Below are 14,756 nucleotides of genomic sequence, written 5' to 3'. Positions count from 1 at the left end.
GATTGCTGTTGGTGATGGTGTTGGTTGATGAATAGAGTATCGTGCAAGATGCAAGATGCAAAAATATTTGTTTGTTTGGTCATTCACTGTGTTGTTTAATAAAGGTAGGCACGGTTGATGTGGTGGCTCCTTCCGCAACACCAATTTGTTCACTCGTGACTGCACTTTCAACCTCACCTGTCGAATTATTGACACCTTTTCTTTTTCTCTCCTCCAACATTCGATTTTCAAAATCTTATTATTCTTGGCGGCATTTCCCTATCTCAACTCTTCGTTCTGTTTGGTCAGCCCTCTTTTCTTCTAACTTTTTTCTTTTCTTTTTTTCTCCTCTAAAGTGCCACTTTCCTCTTTTCGCTTGACATCTGGCGTCCTTATCTCAATTAGCCTCATGAGAGAAAACAAAACGATTTGTGCCTGCCGAGACGAAGGGAATATCGGTTGATTCGATTGTGGGTTCATTACGAGTCTCGAATTCCAGAATGTCTCGTCTTTATTGACATCTACCGACTACGTTGCAATTGTCTCGCTTTTTGCCGATCCTCTCTTCTCTTTCGCCGGTGATCAATATTCGGCAGAATTGCGCTTCTTCTGTGATTCAATACGCGCTTGCTCTATTTGGGAAAGCAATTCCCAACTGCGAGGTCGGTCGTTGTTAGTGCTGGCACTTGGCTGGTCCGGCATCCACTAACATCTCCGTCTGGTGTGCAATGTACCAAGAGCTTTACTACCAGGCTGTCACGAACCTTCCATGACTCGCTGCGCCCATCTCATTTCCGTCGAGACACTTGCCGTCAATCAGTACGACCCGACTCCAATAGTCTGCGTCGATGATTAAGGCTATTCAACAAGGCTGTCATGTCAAGCATCAGTCCAGCATCAAGGTTCTTTGACAAAGTGTCCGATGTTATCCTGGATTGATACAAGAAACACAATTGCATCATAAGAAGGATTCATTCGGAGATGAATTCATAATTATCACAGGGTTCAATGTGATTCGGGGAACAAAATATTGCAGCCAAGCAACACACGCCAAAAACCCTTTGACTCGCGACCAAGCTAGACAAGCTCAGTGCAGTAACGGCAGCAAAGCGGCTGCAAGCCCCCAAATCAACCGCCATAGCGATAGCGTGCGTGCTTGACCATCCCTGCGGATCCTTGGTTCCCTGGGCGCGATCGCCGACGGACTCAGGGGCCCCGAACGACGCTCGGGTCTCTCGTAGGCTGTCCTTTTGCCTGGACCGCTGTTGAGTCTAGCTCCAAGCCTTTCAAGCCCCGAATCCCCGCAGAGGAGTCGAGGGTCTACCCCCTGACGCCTCTTTTTTTTCTTCGTTCAACCTGTAAGGGTAGATTGTACTGTTGTGGATACGGCTCAAACTGCTTTCTGCTCTCTGCTCATCTGGTTCCGAGATGCCTAGGCCTCCCTGGTCAATCAGTCAGTTCAGTTCAGTCGAGTTGGCTTGTTAGTTTGGCTCGAGGGTTCCTCAAAAGCGCCGCGCCCCGTCTTCTTACCCCCATCCCCTTCCCTCTCCGTCTACTGCTTTTTGTTTTGTTGGTTGTTAATTTGGTCTGCAGAGGCTCTCATATTCACTGCGACAGACCTGTCAGATATCAACTGATATCCCTTGCCTCAAACACACGAGGTTTAAACTCAACGCCTGCGCTGCGCATCTTGCGCCGTCGAATCATTTCTCGCTTCGTTCCGACCCTCGACACCCACGACGCACGACGCTCGTCCCTCTCTCACACTCTTCCTCTGCCTCGCGCCGCCCACGGACCCTTCCCCTCCAGTACATCCCGTGCTTTAGAGGCCCCACCTACCCGAATCCTCTACTTTCTCGTCTGGTCTTTCTATCAGCCCAGATTCAATAATTTACAACAGTAATTGTACAACACCTGTGTTACCAAATCGAAATCTACCAAAATGGGGTTGTTTTCACGCAAAGACAAGACGCCAAAGGCCGATCAGGCCATCAACACTTCTCAATCCAATGTGAGCGTAAACTCACACTCATCAAGCTTGAGATCGCCTGCTGCCGCCAATAACCGCAACCCCATGAATCGAACTTCTGCTGCTAGCACGTCCGGTCCCATGTCTCCAGTCAAACTACCAAAGATCGATCTTCCTCGACCTCCGGACCCTCAGCTCGATCCTGCCGGTTACCTGAAAAGTCTTGGTGCTGTGAGAGAAAGGAGCAAGATTGTCACTGACAAGGCTCTGCGCAATGAATTGAAGCATTTTGATGTGGATATGAGCAAGTTTGACGATGTGGTCACATTTGTTACTGGAATTATCAAGGTAAGATACGCGACAGAGTACAGCGCGACCGCAATTGAAGCAATAGTTAACAAAGTACAGCGAGACTATGATGCCCCCTATCTCAGCATTCCTAGCCACGGCAGATACCAGCACTTTGCCGTTGGTGGTCGAGATCGCATTGCTCAGCTACTTTCAACCTGGCCTTCTAATATCGACAACACAGAGCGCTGCCGACGTCTAATCGATCTTTTCCTCGTCAGTGTGCTTTTGGATGCTGGCGCAGGAACTTGCTGGACGTACAAGAGCAACGAGAATGGTCGCGTGTACAGGAGATCAGAGGGTATCGCAGTTGCCAGTCTGGAAATGTTCAAGAGTGTGAGTAATCTTTTTCGCGACACATTTCAATGCTAATTTTATAGGGTCTATTCTCTGGAAACCCCAACAACAAATTCCAAGTCGACAAGGATGGTCTCAAGACTCTTACAGTCGAAAAACTTGCTGCTGGCCTTCAGTCAAAACCAGGCAACGAAATGGCCGGCATCCAAGGTCGCACTGACATGCTGATCCGCCTGGGTGAAGCTTTGGCCGCCAAGGACGACTTCTGGGGTTATGAAGGTCGCCCTGGATGCTTGATTGGTAAGTCGCGTCAAATGCAAATCCGTGCAAGGCTAATTGTTTAGATCACCTTCTTGGTCACCCCTCGACACAGGCATCATCCTTGCTCATCGTTCCCTTGCCCGTCCTGTGGAACGTGTTAATGACAGGCCTTGCTCCTATCTGGCCCACAAACCGAACAGCGATCAATGGTGTTTCCCTCGGCGATGCTTGGCCTTGCCAGGCGATGCCTCAGCCCGGCGCATCTCCCAAGGTTTCCGCTTTCCCCAACAGCTCCAACGCCGCTGCCTGGGAGTCCATTCTGCCATTCCACAAGCTCACTCAGTGGCTCACCTACTCGCTTATGCAACCCATGCAACAGCTCCTCAAGATGCACTTTGCCGGAACCGAATTGCTCACTGGTCTACCAGAGTACCGAAACGGTGGTCTTTTCGTCGATATGGGTGTCTTGAACGTCAAAAAGGACGATCTGGAGAGAGGTCTACAGAATTACAATGAGTGGGTGCAACGGACAGGCGCTAAGGGTGTTGAGGTAGCACCCATGTTTGAGCCTAGTGACGATGTCATCGTTGAGTGGAGAGGTGTTACAGTTGGTTTCCTCGACCTGCTCTGTGAGGAGGTCAACAAGGTTCTGAAGCCTGAGTTGGGCGGCAACGAGTTGACCTTGCCACAGCTTCTAGAGGCTGGTAGCTGGAGGGTGAGTCAAATCTGTCCATGACCAAGAATTACACTAACATATCCCAGGGTGGCCGTGAGATTGCCGAGATCAACAGACCTAATACCAAGGAGCCCCCGATCCTTATCGAGAGCGACGGCACCGTATTCTAAGGCTTCGTATGCCCTTCTAAGATGTATTACTGAATAAACATGACGGAACGCAAACGGGTATAGAGAGGGAAGCGAGGTAGTACAGGGGGAACTGAGCTTTAACTCTCTTCGAAAGCATCAGCATTATTTACATTATCCAAGTGGCGGAGGGAACTTTTTATTACAACGGCAAAAGAGAACAAGCTGCGGGAGGGTAAAAAGGAAGAACCTTGGCAGTGTTTGCCTAGTTTTATAATTGAGACACAAGTCGTTAAATGCGTTTACGCTTAATGCTTACAACTTCAGTCAATATTTTTTTCTTTCTTTTGTACAACTTCTTTCGTGGGATGGTCTTATTACATCGATAGATACATGCTAGATACCTTTTTCTTTCCAAGCTTCCGTTGATCACAGACCTGTTGACTTCCCTCGGCTTGAGCCTTTATCTTGTGGTATATCATTTCGCTACCCCAATGCTAATATTACAGATCCTGAAACATGTCTTTGACTATATTTACACTTGATTCATACACTTTCTCGTCTATCGCTTGTACTTCTTCTCGAACTCCTCACGCTCAAGCTTTCGGCGCATCTCCTCGAGCTTGCGAATCTGGTTCTTGCGAGCCTGCTCGGCACGTTCCTCTGCAGTACCGCTGTACTGGTTAGTCATGTTTCCGATCTGGTCAGAGACACCCTTTTGCATATCGCTAAGGTTATCGGACAGTCTTTCGCGGAGACCTTCGATACCCTTGGCCTTGGTCTCGCGGGGAGGCTTGTAAACGGGCTCCTCGACCTTTTGGGCAGGGAGACCGAGAGCGTGGCGGATGGAGGGGGTGTTGAGGAGGGTGGTGGTGACGAGGGCGGCTGCACCGGTGGTGGTCATCATCAGGTTGACACCGGCAGCGAGGTAGGATGTGAAGATGAGTGTGACACCACCCATCACCCACATGAGCTTCTTGGTTGTGGCCCTTTGAGCAGCGGGTTGGTACTTGCCGTTGATCTATACATGTTAGATGGTCGATTCGGCAGGGGTCAATTTGGGAGGTTAAACTTACCACAATGGAAGAGATCAAGAAAGTGGTACCAAGAGCAGGAAGGGCGTAGAAAGGATCAGCGACAGTAAGATCGTGGAACCAAAGGAAACCAGCATCTTCCAACGAAGGCACAGGAATGTGTGTCATGCCGTTGATGATTCGGAACAGACCGAAACTGAAAGGAATCTGGAGGAAAGGCCAGAACATGCCCGTCATAGAAGCGCCGTGTGTCTCACGAACCATCTTGTTGAGGAACTGTCCCTTTTGAGTCATCTCGTTATCCTTGGTTTGGTAACCCTTCTTCATAAGCTCAATAGCCTCTTGGAAGCGAGGATCCTTCTTTGACTCGTTCAAAGCGGCACTGAACTTAACAGCGCGGACTTGAGGGTAGAACATGACGATTCGCAGCATGATAGCTGTTGCGACAATGGTACCACCCCAGCCAAGACCAGTGTAGACGTGGATGTGCTCAAGAACCCATTGCATGACTGATGTAGGACCCCAACCATAATCAAGTCCAATCTCCTTCAAGAAACCAAGCTTCTCCTCCATGTTGAGGATGGCGGGGTTGGCAAGGTCGGCGATAGATTCGAGGTCGAATTCGGTAGGGGTAACGGATGCGGGCTGAACAGCCTCGGCGACTGGCTCAGCCTTGAGAATAGGAGCATCATTAACGGCGGGTGTAGGATCGATAGTCTCAGGAGGAGTAGGAGCCTCGGGTGTCGTCGTGGCGGCTTCAGCGATGGGCTCTTCCGTCTTCTTCTGTCCCCAAAGTCTATATCCCCAAATGGACAAATTCCTTGAAGAAGATACACCTCCAAGAACAATTGGAGCCGCAATGCTCTTGACACCAACTCTTGTTCCAGCCGTAAGAGGAGAACGAGCGCTCTTCACTGTACCGAATTGTCTAGCATCGAGTTTTCGGCCCAGAGTTCTGTAGGTCTAGAGATGTCAGTGGATATCATTCATATGGCTTTTTTTGCACCTACGGATTGACCGCAGATTGGCCTCTGGAGAGCGCCCGAAGGCAAAGAGCGCACAATTCCTCGACTAGGAAGCATTGCGGCGGTATTATGTGGGATGATCGGGTGGATAAGTTGCGCGCGATGATGCTGCTGGGAATTTTTTGGAGGTTTTCCGGCACCGGCGGGTAAATGTCGGGTTCGCGATAGTCCGTCGCCGATGATCTCCGGATGACTTGTCGGGGTCATTCAGTGACGAGTTGATAGCAGCGATCAAGTTGACTGATAGTTGAGTTGATTGACAAAGTTGATTTGAGTTGATTGCAATTGATGTCGCTGCGTGCAATATTTAAATTGAACCGCCTCTGTAACGAAACACAGCCCATGATCCTCTCTAATGATGTAGTTTCAATTATTTAACATGATATGCATTCATCCGTCCAGCTCTTCGTATGTGATTCAGTCGGTAATTTATAACAAATATTCTCGATACAAGCTTCCAGCATCTCTACTCCAGGCTTGCAATGTCGTCCAGCGAAGGGCGAGGACTGCGGTGCTTTTCTCGAAGCTCGATACCAGGTCCGATAGGGTGCGCTCTTCTTCGAGTAAGAGGAAAGACCTGAGTTTGTTAGCAGAGTTCATATTAAGTTCAAGAAAAGGTATCTCACCTTTGTACCGCCCCAACCTAGTCTGAAAGCTGCCTCATGAGCAAACAGCTCTCCGAAACCAAGCATCATACCGTTGACAAAAGGGAGCAGCAGGTTGATAGCAGCTCCACGTATCAATGACCAAACAGTAGGAGGCTTGTAGAGGATGACGGGAGAGTTTGAGCCTGATGATAGATCATCACCTCCAGAGTATAGTTCGCTGTCGGAGTGCAATGTAACGCCGGACTCGGCAAGATGATTGTGTTCGTCGGCCATGGTGAATTTGTGTATGGTCCGTAACGGTGAAGGACGTCGTCGTTGATGCCGTCGTCGTCGCTTTATACAGATGTAAAAGAGGTTGTTGACGATCTCGGCCCTCGACCGTCGCAATCCCCAGAATCCTTACGTAAGGCTGCAGCCGAGCGGGAAGGTGGTGGGTGGAGCAGTTGTGTCACAATGGAAGGTGGGGTGTCCACCGCCACCAAGAGCTGTGCTTAGCTGGTGACGAGGGAGCTGCCTGCCTGCTTTTGCTTTTAACACATCAACTCTAAATCGTTTCTTTTTCTATTCAATTACTCGAACTCAACGATTCATCTTCGACCTTTTTCTCATCACCGGAACTCCGACCGAATCCCATTTCAGCTACCCCGCTATTACATCAACATGGCAGACCGTGAAGGTCAGATCGTCGAGTTCGCAGGCCTGAGCGGCGCAAGCCCCGAGGAGGTTTGTTTTGCATTCACATTCAAATACCATAACTAATATTTTCAAGGCCCGCCAGTATCTTGAAGCGCACAATTGGGACCTCGCAGAGGCCAGCAACGCTTGGTTCCGCGACGCCGAGGAGGACAACCGCGACACATCTACAGCTCCCGCTCCCGACAACTACACTGGTCCCCGAACCCTCGATGGTCGACCTGCTCCAGAGGCTGCCCGTAGCAGCCAACCCGCTCGAAAGAGCGCACCTTCGCAACAGAGAAAGACTGGAATCGCTACTCTAGGATCTCTCGGTGGCTCGTCCCATCAGCACGATCACGGAGATGATGACGATGACGATTCCGACCCCGAGGACAATGATGGACGAGGAAACTTGTTTGCTGGTGGTGAGAAGTCCGGACTAGCTGTTCAAGACCCTAGCCAGCAAGAAGCTGGTCCGAAGAAGCTCATCAGCGACATTCTCGCTAAGGCGAAAGCGTAAGTGACAATGAATCTGCAAAGACATGAAACCACAGATAAAGCTAACAAATCAGCAACGCTGCTCGTCCCGAGGCCGACAATGAGGCCGGTCCATCCGAGCCCAGTCGTTTCCGTGGAACAGGACAAACCCTTGGTGGTGATGGTGTTGAGAGCCGCAGCATCCCTGACCCTCTTGGTCCCGTTCGTCAAAACGCCGAATCCCAAGAGCGAGTCCTTCACATCTGGCAGGATGGTTTCAGCATTGATGATGGTGATCTCCGACGATTCGATGACCCCGCAAACCAAGCCGATCTGGCGTTGATTCGATCCGGTCGTGCACCTCTTCACCTCATGAACGTCCAGCATGACCAACCCATCGACGTCAAGCTTCACCAGCACGAAACACCATACCAGCCTCAGCCCAAGCAGTACAGACCTTTCGGTGGTTCTGGTCAACGACTTGGAGCTGTTGTGCCTGGCGCTGGAGAAAGCTCTAGCTCTACCGCTGCACCAGCCGCCGCTCCTTCATCCTCTAGCGCTCCGACAGTCAATGACTCTCAACCAACAGTCATGATCCGAATCCAGATGCCTGACGGCACACGTCTTCCTGCTCAATTCAACACTACCCACACTGTTGGCGATGTCTATGGTTTTGTCCAGGGAGCTTCACAAGAGACACGAAACAGACCATGGGTTCTTTCCACAACATTCCCCAACAAGGACCACACCGATCACAGTCTCGTTCTAGGGGAGATGCCCGAATTCAAGAAGGGAGGTACCGCTGTTGTCAAGTGGACTTAGGTATGGATGATTGGCGTTTGGGATCTGATTATTGAACCGACTGGTTTCTCAAGGTAATGACATAGAGGTCATGAATAGACACTAAAATTGTAAAATTGATCCCATATCTAACGCCCATCACTTAAGTGGTATCTCAACACCTAACGCCAAGTATCATGCAGATCACCACTAGGCAGCAGCAGGTGTTGTTGCGTTGGCAGGTTGAATCGCAGGCCCATCCAAAAATCTGAAATGCTCAATCGCAATCTGACAATTCAGCATAGCAGCATTAAACCGAGCCTCTCCAGGCGGAAGCACAACCATCAGATACGTGTTTGTCGTAAACTTGAGAATAAACAAACTAAACCGATTGCCCGCTTTATGCTCCATTCGAATAAACTGCTCAGCGTTTCGTGGTGTACCAGTGAATCGCGAAATGCTCTGCTTGAAGTGCTTCATAATGTTGGACATGCGCTCTAATCGATCTTCGGTAGGATTGCGTTGGCCTTCAGTTGACGTCCACGACGATACAGCAAGGAAAGACGTGCGTTCGAAGAGCAGCAATTCTTCCGCTTCGATAGCAAGACCCAGATTCGCAAGGTTTCGCTCGATGACGGATAAATTAGGTACCAAATCGTGAATAATCGACGCCCAGGCTTTATACAAGCTCTGATCCCAAATCGACGTAGCAAACGGCGTAAGCTCAATCGAACTAGCCGCAATACCGACTGAATTTCCATACTCGAACGTCTTTTGTCGCACGACTCGGATTCGCTCGTCGTACACGCTTTCGCGCGCTGTCGGGACTACGAGATCCATTTTGTGGATGAGAATGTAGATCTTGGCGGAAGGAGAGTATTGCAGGAGCGCGGAGAGGATGGACACGTATGTTGCGAGATCGCGGTCGACGTCGCGGGATTCAATGTCGAAGACGTAGATTAGGACGCCGACGTTGGAGAATACGTGTACGCGTTGTTGGGAGAGGTAGTTTTCCATAAAGGCTTCTTGACCACCGCAGTCCCAGAGGTTGAGGGTTAGATTGCCGAGGAATTTGACGTGGGAGAGATCGATATCGATAGTAGCGCCGCTGTATACATTATTAGCACGGGTAAATATGTGGTAGAGTCGAGAGCTTACAGTCTTCGTGTATCGCGTGCAATGTAATTGCTAAAAATGATACTTCTCATACTACTCTTCCCCGAGCCGGACTTCCCCATGAGCAGCACCTTTTTCTTCTTGGGCTTCTTAACTTCACCAAGAAGTTCAGGTGCGGGCTGAGCCTCTGCGAGGGATGTATCGATGTAGGAGGCCATGGTGGTGATGTTGTGGTGTGGTGGTTGGGAAGAGAGAAAGATGACGCTAGAGGGGAGCTTGAGGATTGAAAGGGTAGCTTTTGGCGCTTGGGCATTTACGGTTTAGTGGCCCGCCCCCGGAAAGGAAATCGGAGGATGAAACGTCTTGGCTGAGAATATCTTCAATTACTTTTTGACAGTTGGTTGTAAAGTCGAGTTCATTTTGTTAGTACACCGGTTTAGAATGGATTTGATAATAGAATAGAACTGGTATTTGATGTGATATGTTTCACTTTGAAGTAACCCCCTATTCTCGCATATGCTGTATGGTCACACGACCACAGCCAGAAACGGTGATGCATGTTCTTTGAGTCACAATATCATGATCAATTCGGTGGCGTCATTGTTATCTAGTAATAGCATCGGGTCATTTATTCGTTATCCTCAGCTAAGACACGGCTATAAGCTTGTATGGTGGTCTTGTAGTCTAAGTTAATTAAACATCCCCAACAGAGAGAACATAGACGTACAATATTGAGGATTGCCTCATCTGTCAACATGTAGTTTACACACATTCAAGCAGCACTATAGCTGTTCGTGTTGGTTGACTTTGGAGTAGCTGATTGCTGTTGGTTTCGTTCAGTTGTAAACCATTTTTGTTCAAGCACGTTATCCATGTTGGCTGAGTGCCGAGAAAACTTTGGACAGTCAATTCCGTAGACAACTCATTTCTCAACTGTAAGAATAGTCTCATTCATTCATTTATTTATTCATTCGATCACTTGAAGGACGCGATATGAAGTCAAAACGCTTTTCAGATATGTCCTATCTTCTAAACCCAGATCACCACGATCAACCGTAGGGTAACCAACTGCTCACGCAAATACTCTGGACTAACACTTCCATCCAATCCCATGTCTTGTTCAAACCCGGAATGGTAACAAGACAAGACGCTAAGGCTTTAACAGCATAGCTTCCCAATTCACCAAAAACGCCATCTCTGAATGGCATCAAACTCAATTGCACCGACCTTCCCAAGGGTATCCAAACAATAAGAAATAAAGCTCATCAGATCGTCCATATATATACTCGCCAGCGAAAGCTTGTGACAAAATCTAAACGCCTATCCATGACTCAAATGCCAAAACGACTAACAAGGGGTATGCCTGCCTGTCGATGTACCATGCGAACTGTCATCGTTCTTCTTGCTGACTGCTCCTGTGAGAATCGACCAAACATTATCGGTATGTCTCTTGTGATCGACAATATCGCTAAACAGGTCAGCCAAGTACTGTACAGTAGTGTGCATAATGACTTACACTCTATTGTCTCGAGTGCCCCCAAAGAGGGCAGCATCATCAAGATATATCATCCGCTCGAGACCATCTTGATCGTCACCAAAACTAACAAACTGAAAAGTGAAACCGGTGTCGCTAACTCCTTTCTCCCTCATCTTTCTGAGAACATTCGTGATGCAATCTTCCACACCTCGTTCATCAGTAGCACCACCCTCCCATATGCCGTTGGTAAACACCAAAACACTTGTCGGCTTCTTGGGATCAATGAGACAACTATCGCTGAAAATCTGATTGAGTGCGTATCTCATGTTGCATTCCTTCTCAGCTTCGTCCCCACTCAACCAATGGCGTAGCGGAGAGGTCAGCATATCCATGGTGTAAGGTATGAATCGACCCGCGAATGCTGATGGGTGTCGTTTGTCTGGTTTAGAGGTAAACCGAATCTCGGGGCATGATATGTCAATATCTTTGACTAACCATACCAGAATTTCAACCACCTCAACAACTTCGCTCTTCACACCGCGCATCGAATCGGAGTCGTCTATCACAAAGATAAAGTGTCTCCGACCCATACGACGACAGAATGAATCATAGCCATCCAGCTTTTGCTTCTTGGCTTTGATTTTGCGGTGAGTGACTGCATCTTTCACAGTGGTAGCCCCATATTGAGAATATTGATCTCTGTGAGGATGCAGTCTAGTAGTATCCCATAGGTTGTTGATGGGACTTTTGTAGGAAGACTGGCGACGGTCGTCTTGCAAGGGAGTACCTATCCTTGGAGAATTCGAAGCTATAGTTTGTGAAGTCTCGAGATCATTTGTCCATAGTTTCAAAGCATTATCGACGCACGAATCGAGTCGAGGCGAATCTGGACTTTCACCAGGATTTAATATCACAGGCGATCCTCGATGGATTGATGCTCCGTTGTTAAAGGTTGCCCCATAATAAGGACTCTGAATAGTGTCGGTCGGATCTGAATTGGACTGATACCGATCGGAGTCGCCGATTGTCAGCCTTTCTGTTCCTGGGTTGGAAGCTGTACGTTGATGGAACTCCTGACCGAATTTAGGCTCGTCCCTTCTCAGAGATCTTCTCGTTGACACTGGGCTGGAAACTCCGGGGCTCAGATGTTGAGGGCGAGAATGAGTTGGTGCACTGTAAGCTCTACCTGGACTAGGAAACAGGTAGTCATATTTGCTCTTGAAATCGTGCCAAAGAGATGAAGGGGAGTATCTCTGTTCATGAGGCACGAGCATTCCCACCCGAACAAGAGTGCAAACACTTCCCGAGAGGTTCGTGGGACCCTCTAGGGCCTCGACGGCAGCGATTTGAGATTGAACAACACAGTTCAGTGCGATTTGCGCGTTGTGGAAGCACTCTCCATAGCTGCCACCTACCATGATCTGATAGTATGTCTGAATTTCGTTTCTGCGATCGCGGGCAGCTTGCTCGAGAGCACCTCTTCCGCCACCGACCCAGATAAGTGCCTCGCTGAAGACACAGCCAAGTGACCAAATGTCGGACGACAAGGGGACTTTTCGGATGGTCTTGTCTTGGTAGGTGTATATTCTGGAAGCCTCTGGAGCACCTGCAAGGTGGTTAGCGAAGCAATGCACGACTGGAGGATTGTACTTGCAGTATGTTCTGTTCCCATTGTTGTCTTGAACACTAAACTCAGCTTCATCGATGGGAAGCTCAGGCGTTGCAGTGTCGAAGTCGGCAAGCTTCATTTTGAATCCGGCAGAGTATAGGCCATTCCTACCAGGAAAGACGAGTATGTTTGCCGGTTTAATGTCCCGGTGAGCACTATCGGAGTTAATACCAGAGTTGAAAGGACTGGATCTTCTCATACAAGCCTGTTCGCTGGGTTCCGCTACCCAGATTTTGAATCTTGTCGATGGCCTTGATAAGACCCATCATGCCGTACAAAAAGTACCTGCGTTCCTCAGGTGCAGATGGAGGTTCGCCCTCTCGAAATAGATCGAGTAAGCTGCCGTGGCTAGCATACTCCAATACCATGAAGCAGCGATCATCTTGCTCAAAGGAGCCGAGGTATTGGACTATGTGGTCGCAACAATCGATCTTGACGAACGCATTATACTCGTTGATCCATGCATTTCGTAAAGTATCTCGTTCTCGTGTGTGATATTCCTTGAAGACGACAGTACCCTTGGGAGTGTTAGTAAGAATGTAGAAGGTGACAGTTAACTTACTGATTGGCTCCAGGTTGGGTCAAAGCACTCTGGATGCAGTGTAACAATGCGTATGACCGATTTGGCATGATTTGGTTTCGCAGTAGTTCTCTTCTCGTCTTTGATGGGTAAGATTTGGCGACATGGAAGAACCCTTCTGTCCATTGGCATATGGCTAAAGAACACAACGGGGCAGAACGTCCATTGGTGCTCGACAAAGTCTTCCATATCGCGAACGAGTGCGACATCTGTTCCAAAGCGGCGTGTGTCGAGTAAAGGTAATTGCTGGTCTTGGAAGCCATTGGATGTGAAGTGATTGATCAAGTACGTCTTGGAGATGTAGGCGAGGATAGAGAAGATGTTCAAGTAGCCTTTCTCGATCGTTGCAGCGCGCGCATTGATTTGTGGATTGATAGCGTCACCCAGACGGTTCTCGCTTCGTTTCTTCCACCATGCTGAAGTTTTTGATGGACTAATAAATTCGACTTCGTTGTTATCGCCGTCAACGCCTGGTTGGAGTTCGCGCTGGACAAATTTGATGAACTCGTCATGACGCTGCTCCGGGGGGTTCGAATAGGCCATGTTGGCGAGTCTGTGTTGGAAGAGTCTGCTGAAAATAGTAGTAGGCGCGTGATGGTAGGCGTTTGCCGTAAGAAGGCGTTGATAGGATAGTGTGTCAATTAGATAGAGAGAAATAGGTTGGCGTTTTCAAAATGGAGGAAAGAGAAAATGCAAATGGTGAAGTGTAAACGAGTGGAAGGTGCACCTCAGCAAGAGACAAAAATGCGGATGGGAAGGAAGTTGCTGAGAGGGTAAGGAAAGAGCAGTTCGTTCAAAATATATCTTTGGGTTACATGAGAAAAAAGGCAAGTGCAAGCTCTTTACTCTTGCCCCCCCTCGGACCATCTCAGCTTTCCTAATCGGACCAGAAGGGTGTGCAGGTATTGTGCACTGCATTTCATCGCAGGCTTTCCCAAGACACCATCGGAAAAGCCTACCAGTGAACAATTAAAGGCTGTGCAATATGCCTCGAAAACAAAGCCACCGCCCTATAGTATGGGGGCCGTTTTCATGTTCATCTGGTAGTGACAGGGCTGATCTGAACTACTGCACGTCATGAGGTTCATGATTATATCCATATTACAAATCCTCTTCATGAGAGAACGCCCAACGAACGCGGGGCATGGTGGTCAAGGGGGGTTGAAATGCAGAGGGGAAACGAGGCTCTGAGTTGAAATCCGGTGTGCCTTGACATCATATCACAGTTTCTGCCTGATTGATTGCATGGGTACGAGGTAAGATGTTGAGACATTTTAATTGTACATTTAATTGAATGGCGACTGGGAGTTGCAATTACTTGTTCGAACTGTGTAGCCGCTCGTGATGATACTGGACTGTTTAATTGTTTGCATCTGAATCGTGTTACCTCAGTATGGACAGAGACATACTGTATCACTTGAGATGCGCAATTACTGGGCATGTGTGAAGTCTGTATTCTCTTGAAATGTTTAGGATTGTGAAATCTATCATCTGTAAACAGAATCTTGTCTAGAATGGCAGAAATGGAGAAGATGGAAGAAGAGTAAGAAAAGCCAGGATGAAGATGTAAGTAAAAGAGGAATAATGAAGTGAGAAAGGAAAAGAAGAAGTAAAAAGCAGAAGTGAAATAAATGGGAATAAGAGAGAAATGAAGAAC

General features: G+C 48.4%; 6 protein-coding genes across 6 annotated transcripts; 2 read left to right on the top strand and 4 right to left on the bottom strand.

The window, feature by feature from the left end:
• Positions 1-1,921: 1,921 nt before the first annotated feature.
• FIESC28_04105 (uncharacterized protein) lies at positions 1,922-3,700 on the top strand (the record flags this gene model as incomplete). Its single annotated transcript, XM_031158252.1, has 5 exons — positions 1,922-2,296; positions 2,357-2,632; positions 2,677-2,893; positions 2,938-3,569; positions 3,617-3,700. The coding sequence occupies 5 exons, from the start codon at positions 1,922-1,924 to the stop codon at positions 3,698-3,700; spliced, it is 1,584 nt and encodes a 527-aa protein (XP_031017701.1).
• A 520-nt stretch (positions 3,701-4,220) lies between these two features.
• FIESC28_04104 (uncharacterized protein) lies at positions 4,221-5,774 on the bottom strand (the record flags this gene model as incomplete). Its single annotated transcript, XM_031158251.1, has 3 exons — positions 4,221-4,679; positions 4,735-5,655; positions 5,703-5,774. The coding sequence occupies 3 exons, from the start codon at positions 5,772-5,774 to the stop codon at positions 4,221-4,223; spliced, it is 1,452 nt and encodes a 483-aa protein (XP_031017700.1).
• A 409-nt stretch (positions 5,775-6,183) lies between these two features.
• Positions 6,184-6,598, bottom strand: FIESC28_04103 (uncharacterized protein; the record flags this gene model as incomplete). The annotated part of the gene is made up of 2 exons (XM_031158250.1): positions 6,184-6,294; positions 6,344-6,598. 2 exons carry the CDS (start codon positions 6,596-6,598, stop codon positions 6,184-6,186), a joined length of 366 nt encoding a protein of 121 aa, XP_031017699.1.
• A 387-nt stretch (positions 6,599-6,985) lies between these two features.
• On the top strand, positions 6,986-8,299 carry FIESC28_04102 (uncharacterized protein; the record flags this gene model as incomplete). The annotated part of the gene is made up of 3 exons (XM_031158249.1): positions 6,986-7,048; positions 7,095-7,516; positions 7,573-8,299. 3 exons carry the CDS (start codon positions 6,986-6,988, stop codon positions 8,297-8,299), a joined length of 1,212 nt encoding a protein of 403 aa, XP_031017698.1.
• Positions 8,300-8,467: 168 nt separating this feature from the next.
• Positions 8,468-9,591, bottom strand: FIESC28_04101 (uncharacterized protein; the record flags this gene model as incomplete). The annotated part of the gene is made up of 2 exons (XM_031158248.1): positions 8,468-9,365; positions 9,416-9,591. 2 exons carry the CDS (start codon positions 9,589-9,591, stop codon positions 8,468-8,470), a joined length of 1,074 nt encoding a protein of 357 aa, XP_031017697.1.
• A 1,129-nt stretch (positions 9,592-10,720) lies between these two features.
• FIESC28_04100 (uncharacterized protein) lies at positions 10,721-13,642 on the bottom strand (the record flags this gene model as incomplete). The annotated part of the gene is made up of 4 exons (XM_031158247.1): positions 10,721-10,841; positions 10,890-12,674; positions 12,721-13,037; positions 13,082-13,642. The coding sequence occupies 4 exons, from the start codon at positions 13,640-13,642 to the stop codon at positions 10,721-10,723; spliced, it is 2,784 nt and encodes a 927-aa protein (XP_031017696.1).
• Between the last annotated feature and the right edge of the window lie 1,114 nt (positions 13,643-14,756).

Source organism: Fusarium coffeatum, assembly GCF_003316985.1.
Source record: "Fusarium coffeatum strain FIESC_28 chromosome Unknown BRIP53273_contig_84, whole genome shotgun sequence".
Classification (NCBI taxonomy): domain Eukaryota; kingdom Fungi; phylum Ascomycota; class Sordariomycetes; order Hypocreales; family Nectriaceae; genus Fusarium; species Fusarium coffeatum.
The sequence above is the reverse complement of the archived record's forward strand: the minus strand, read 5'-3'. Positions and strand labels throughout refer to the sequence as shown.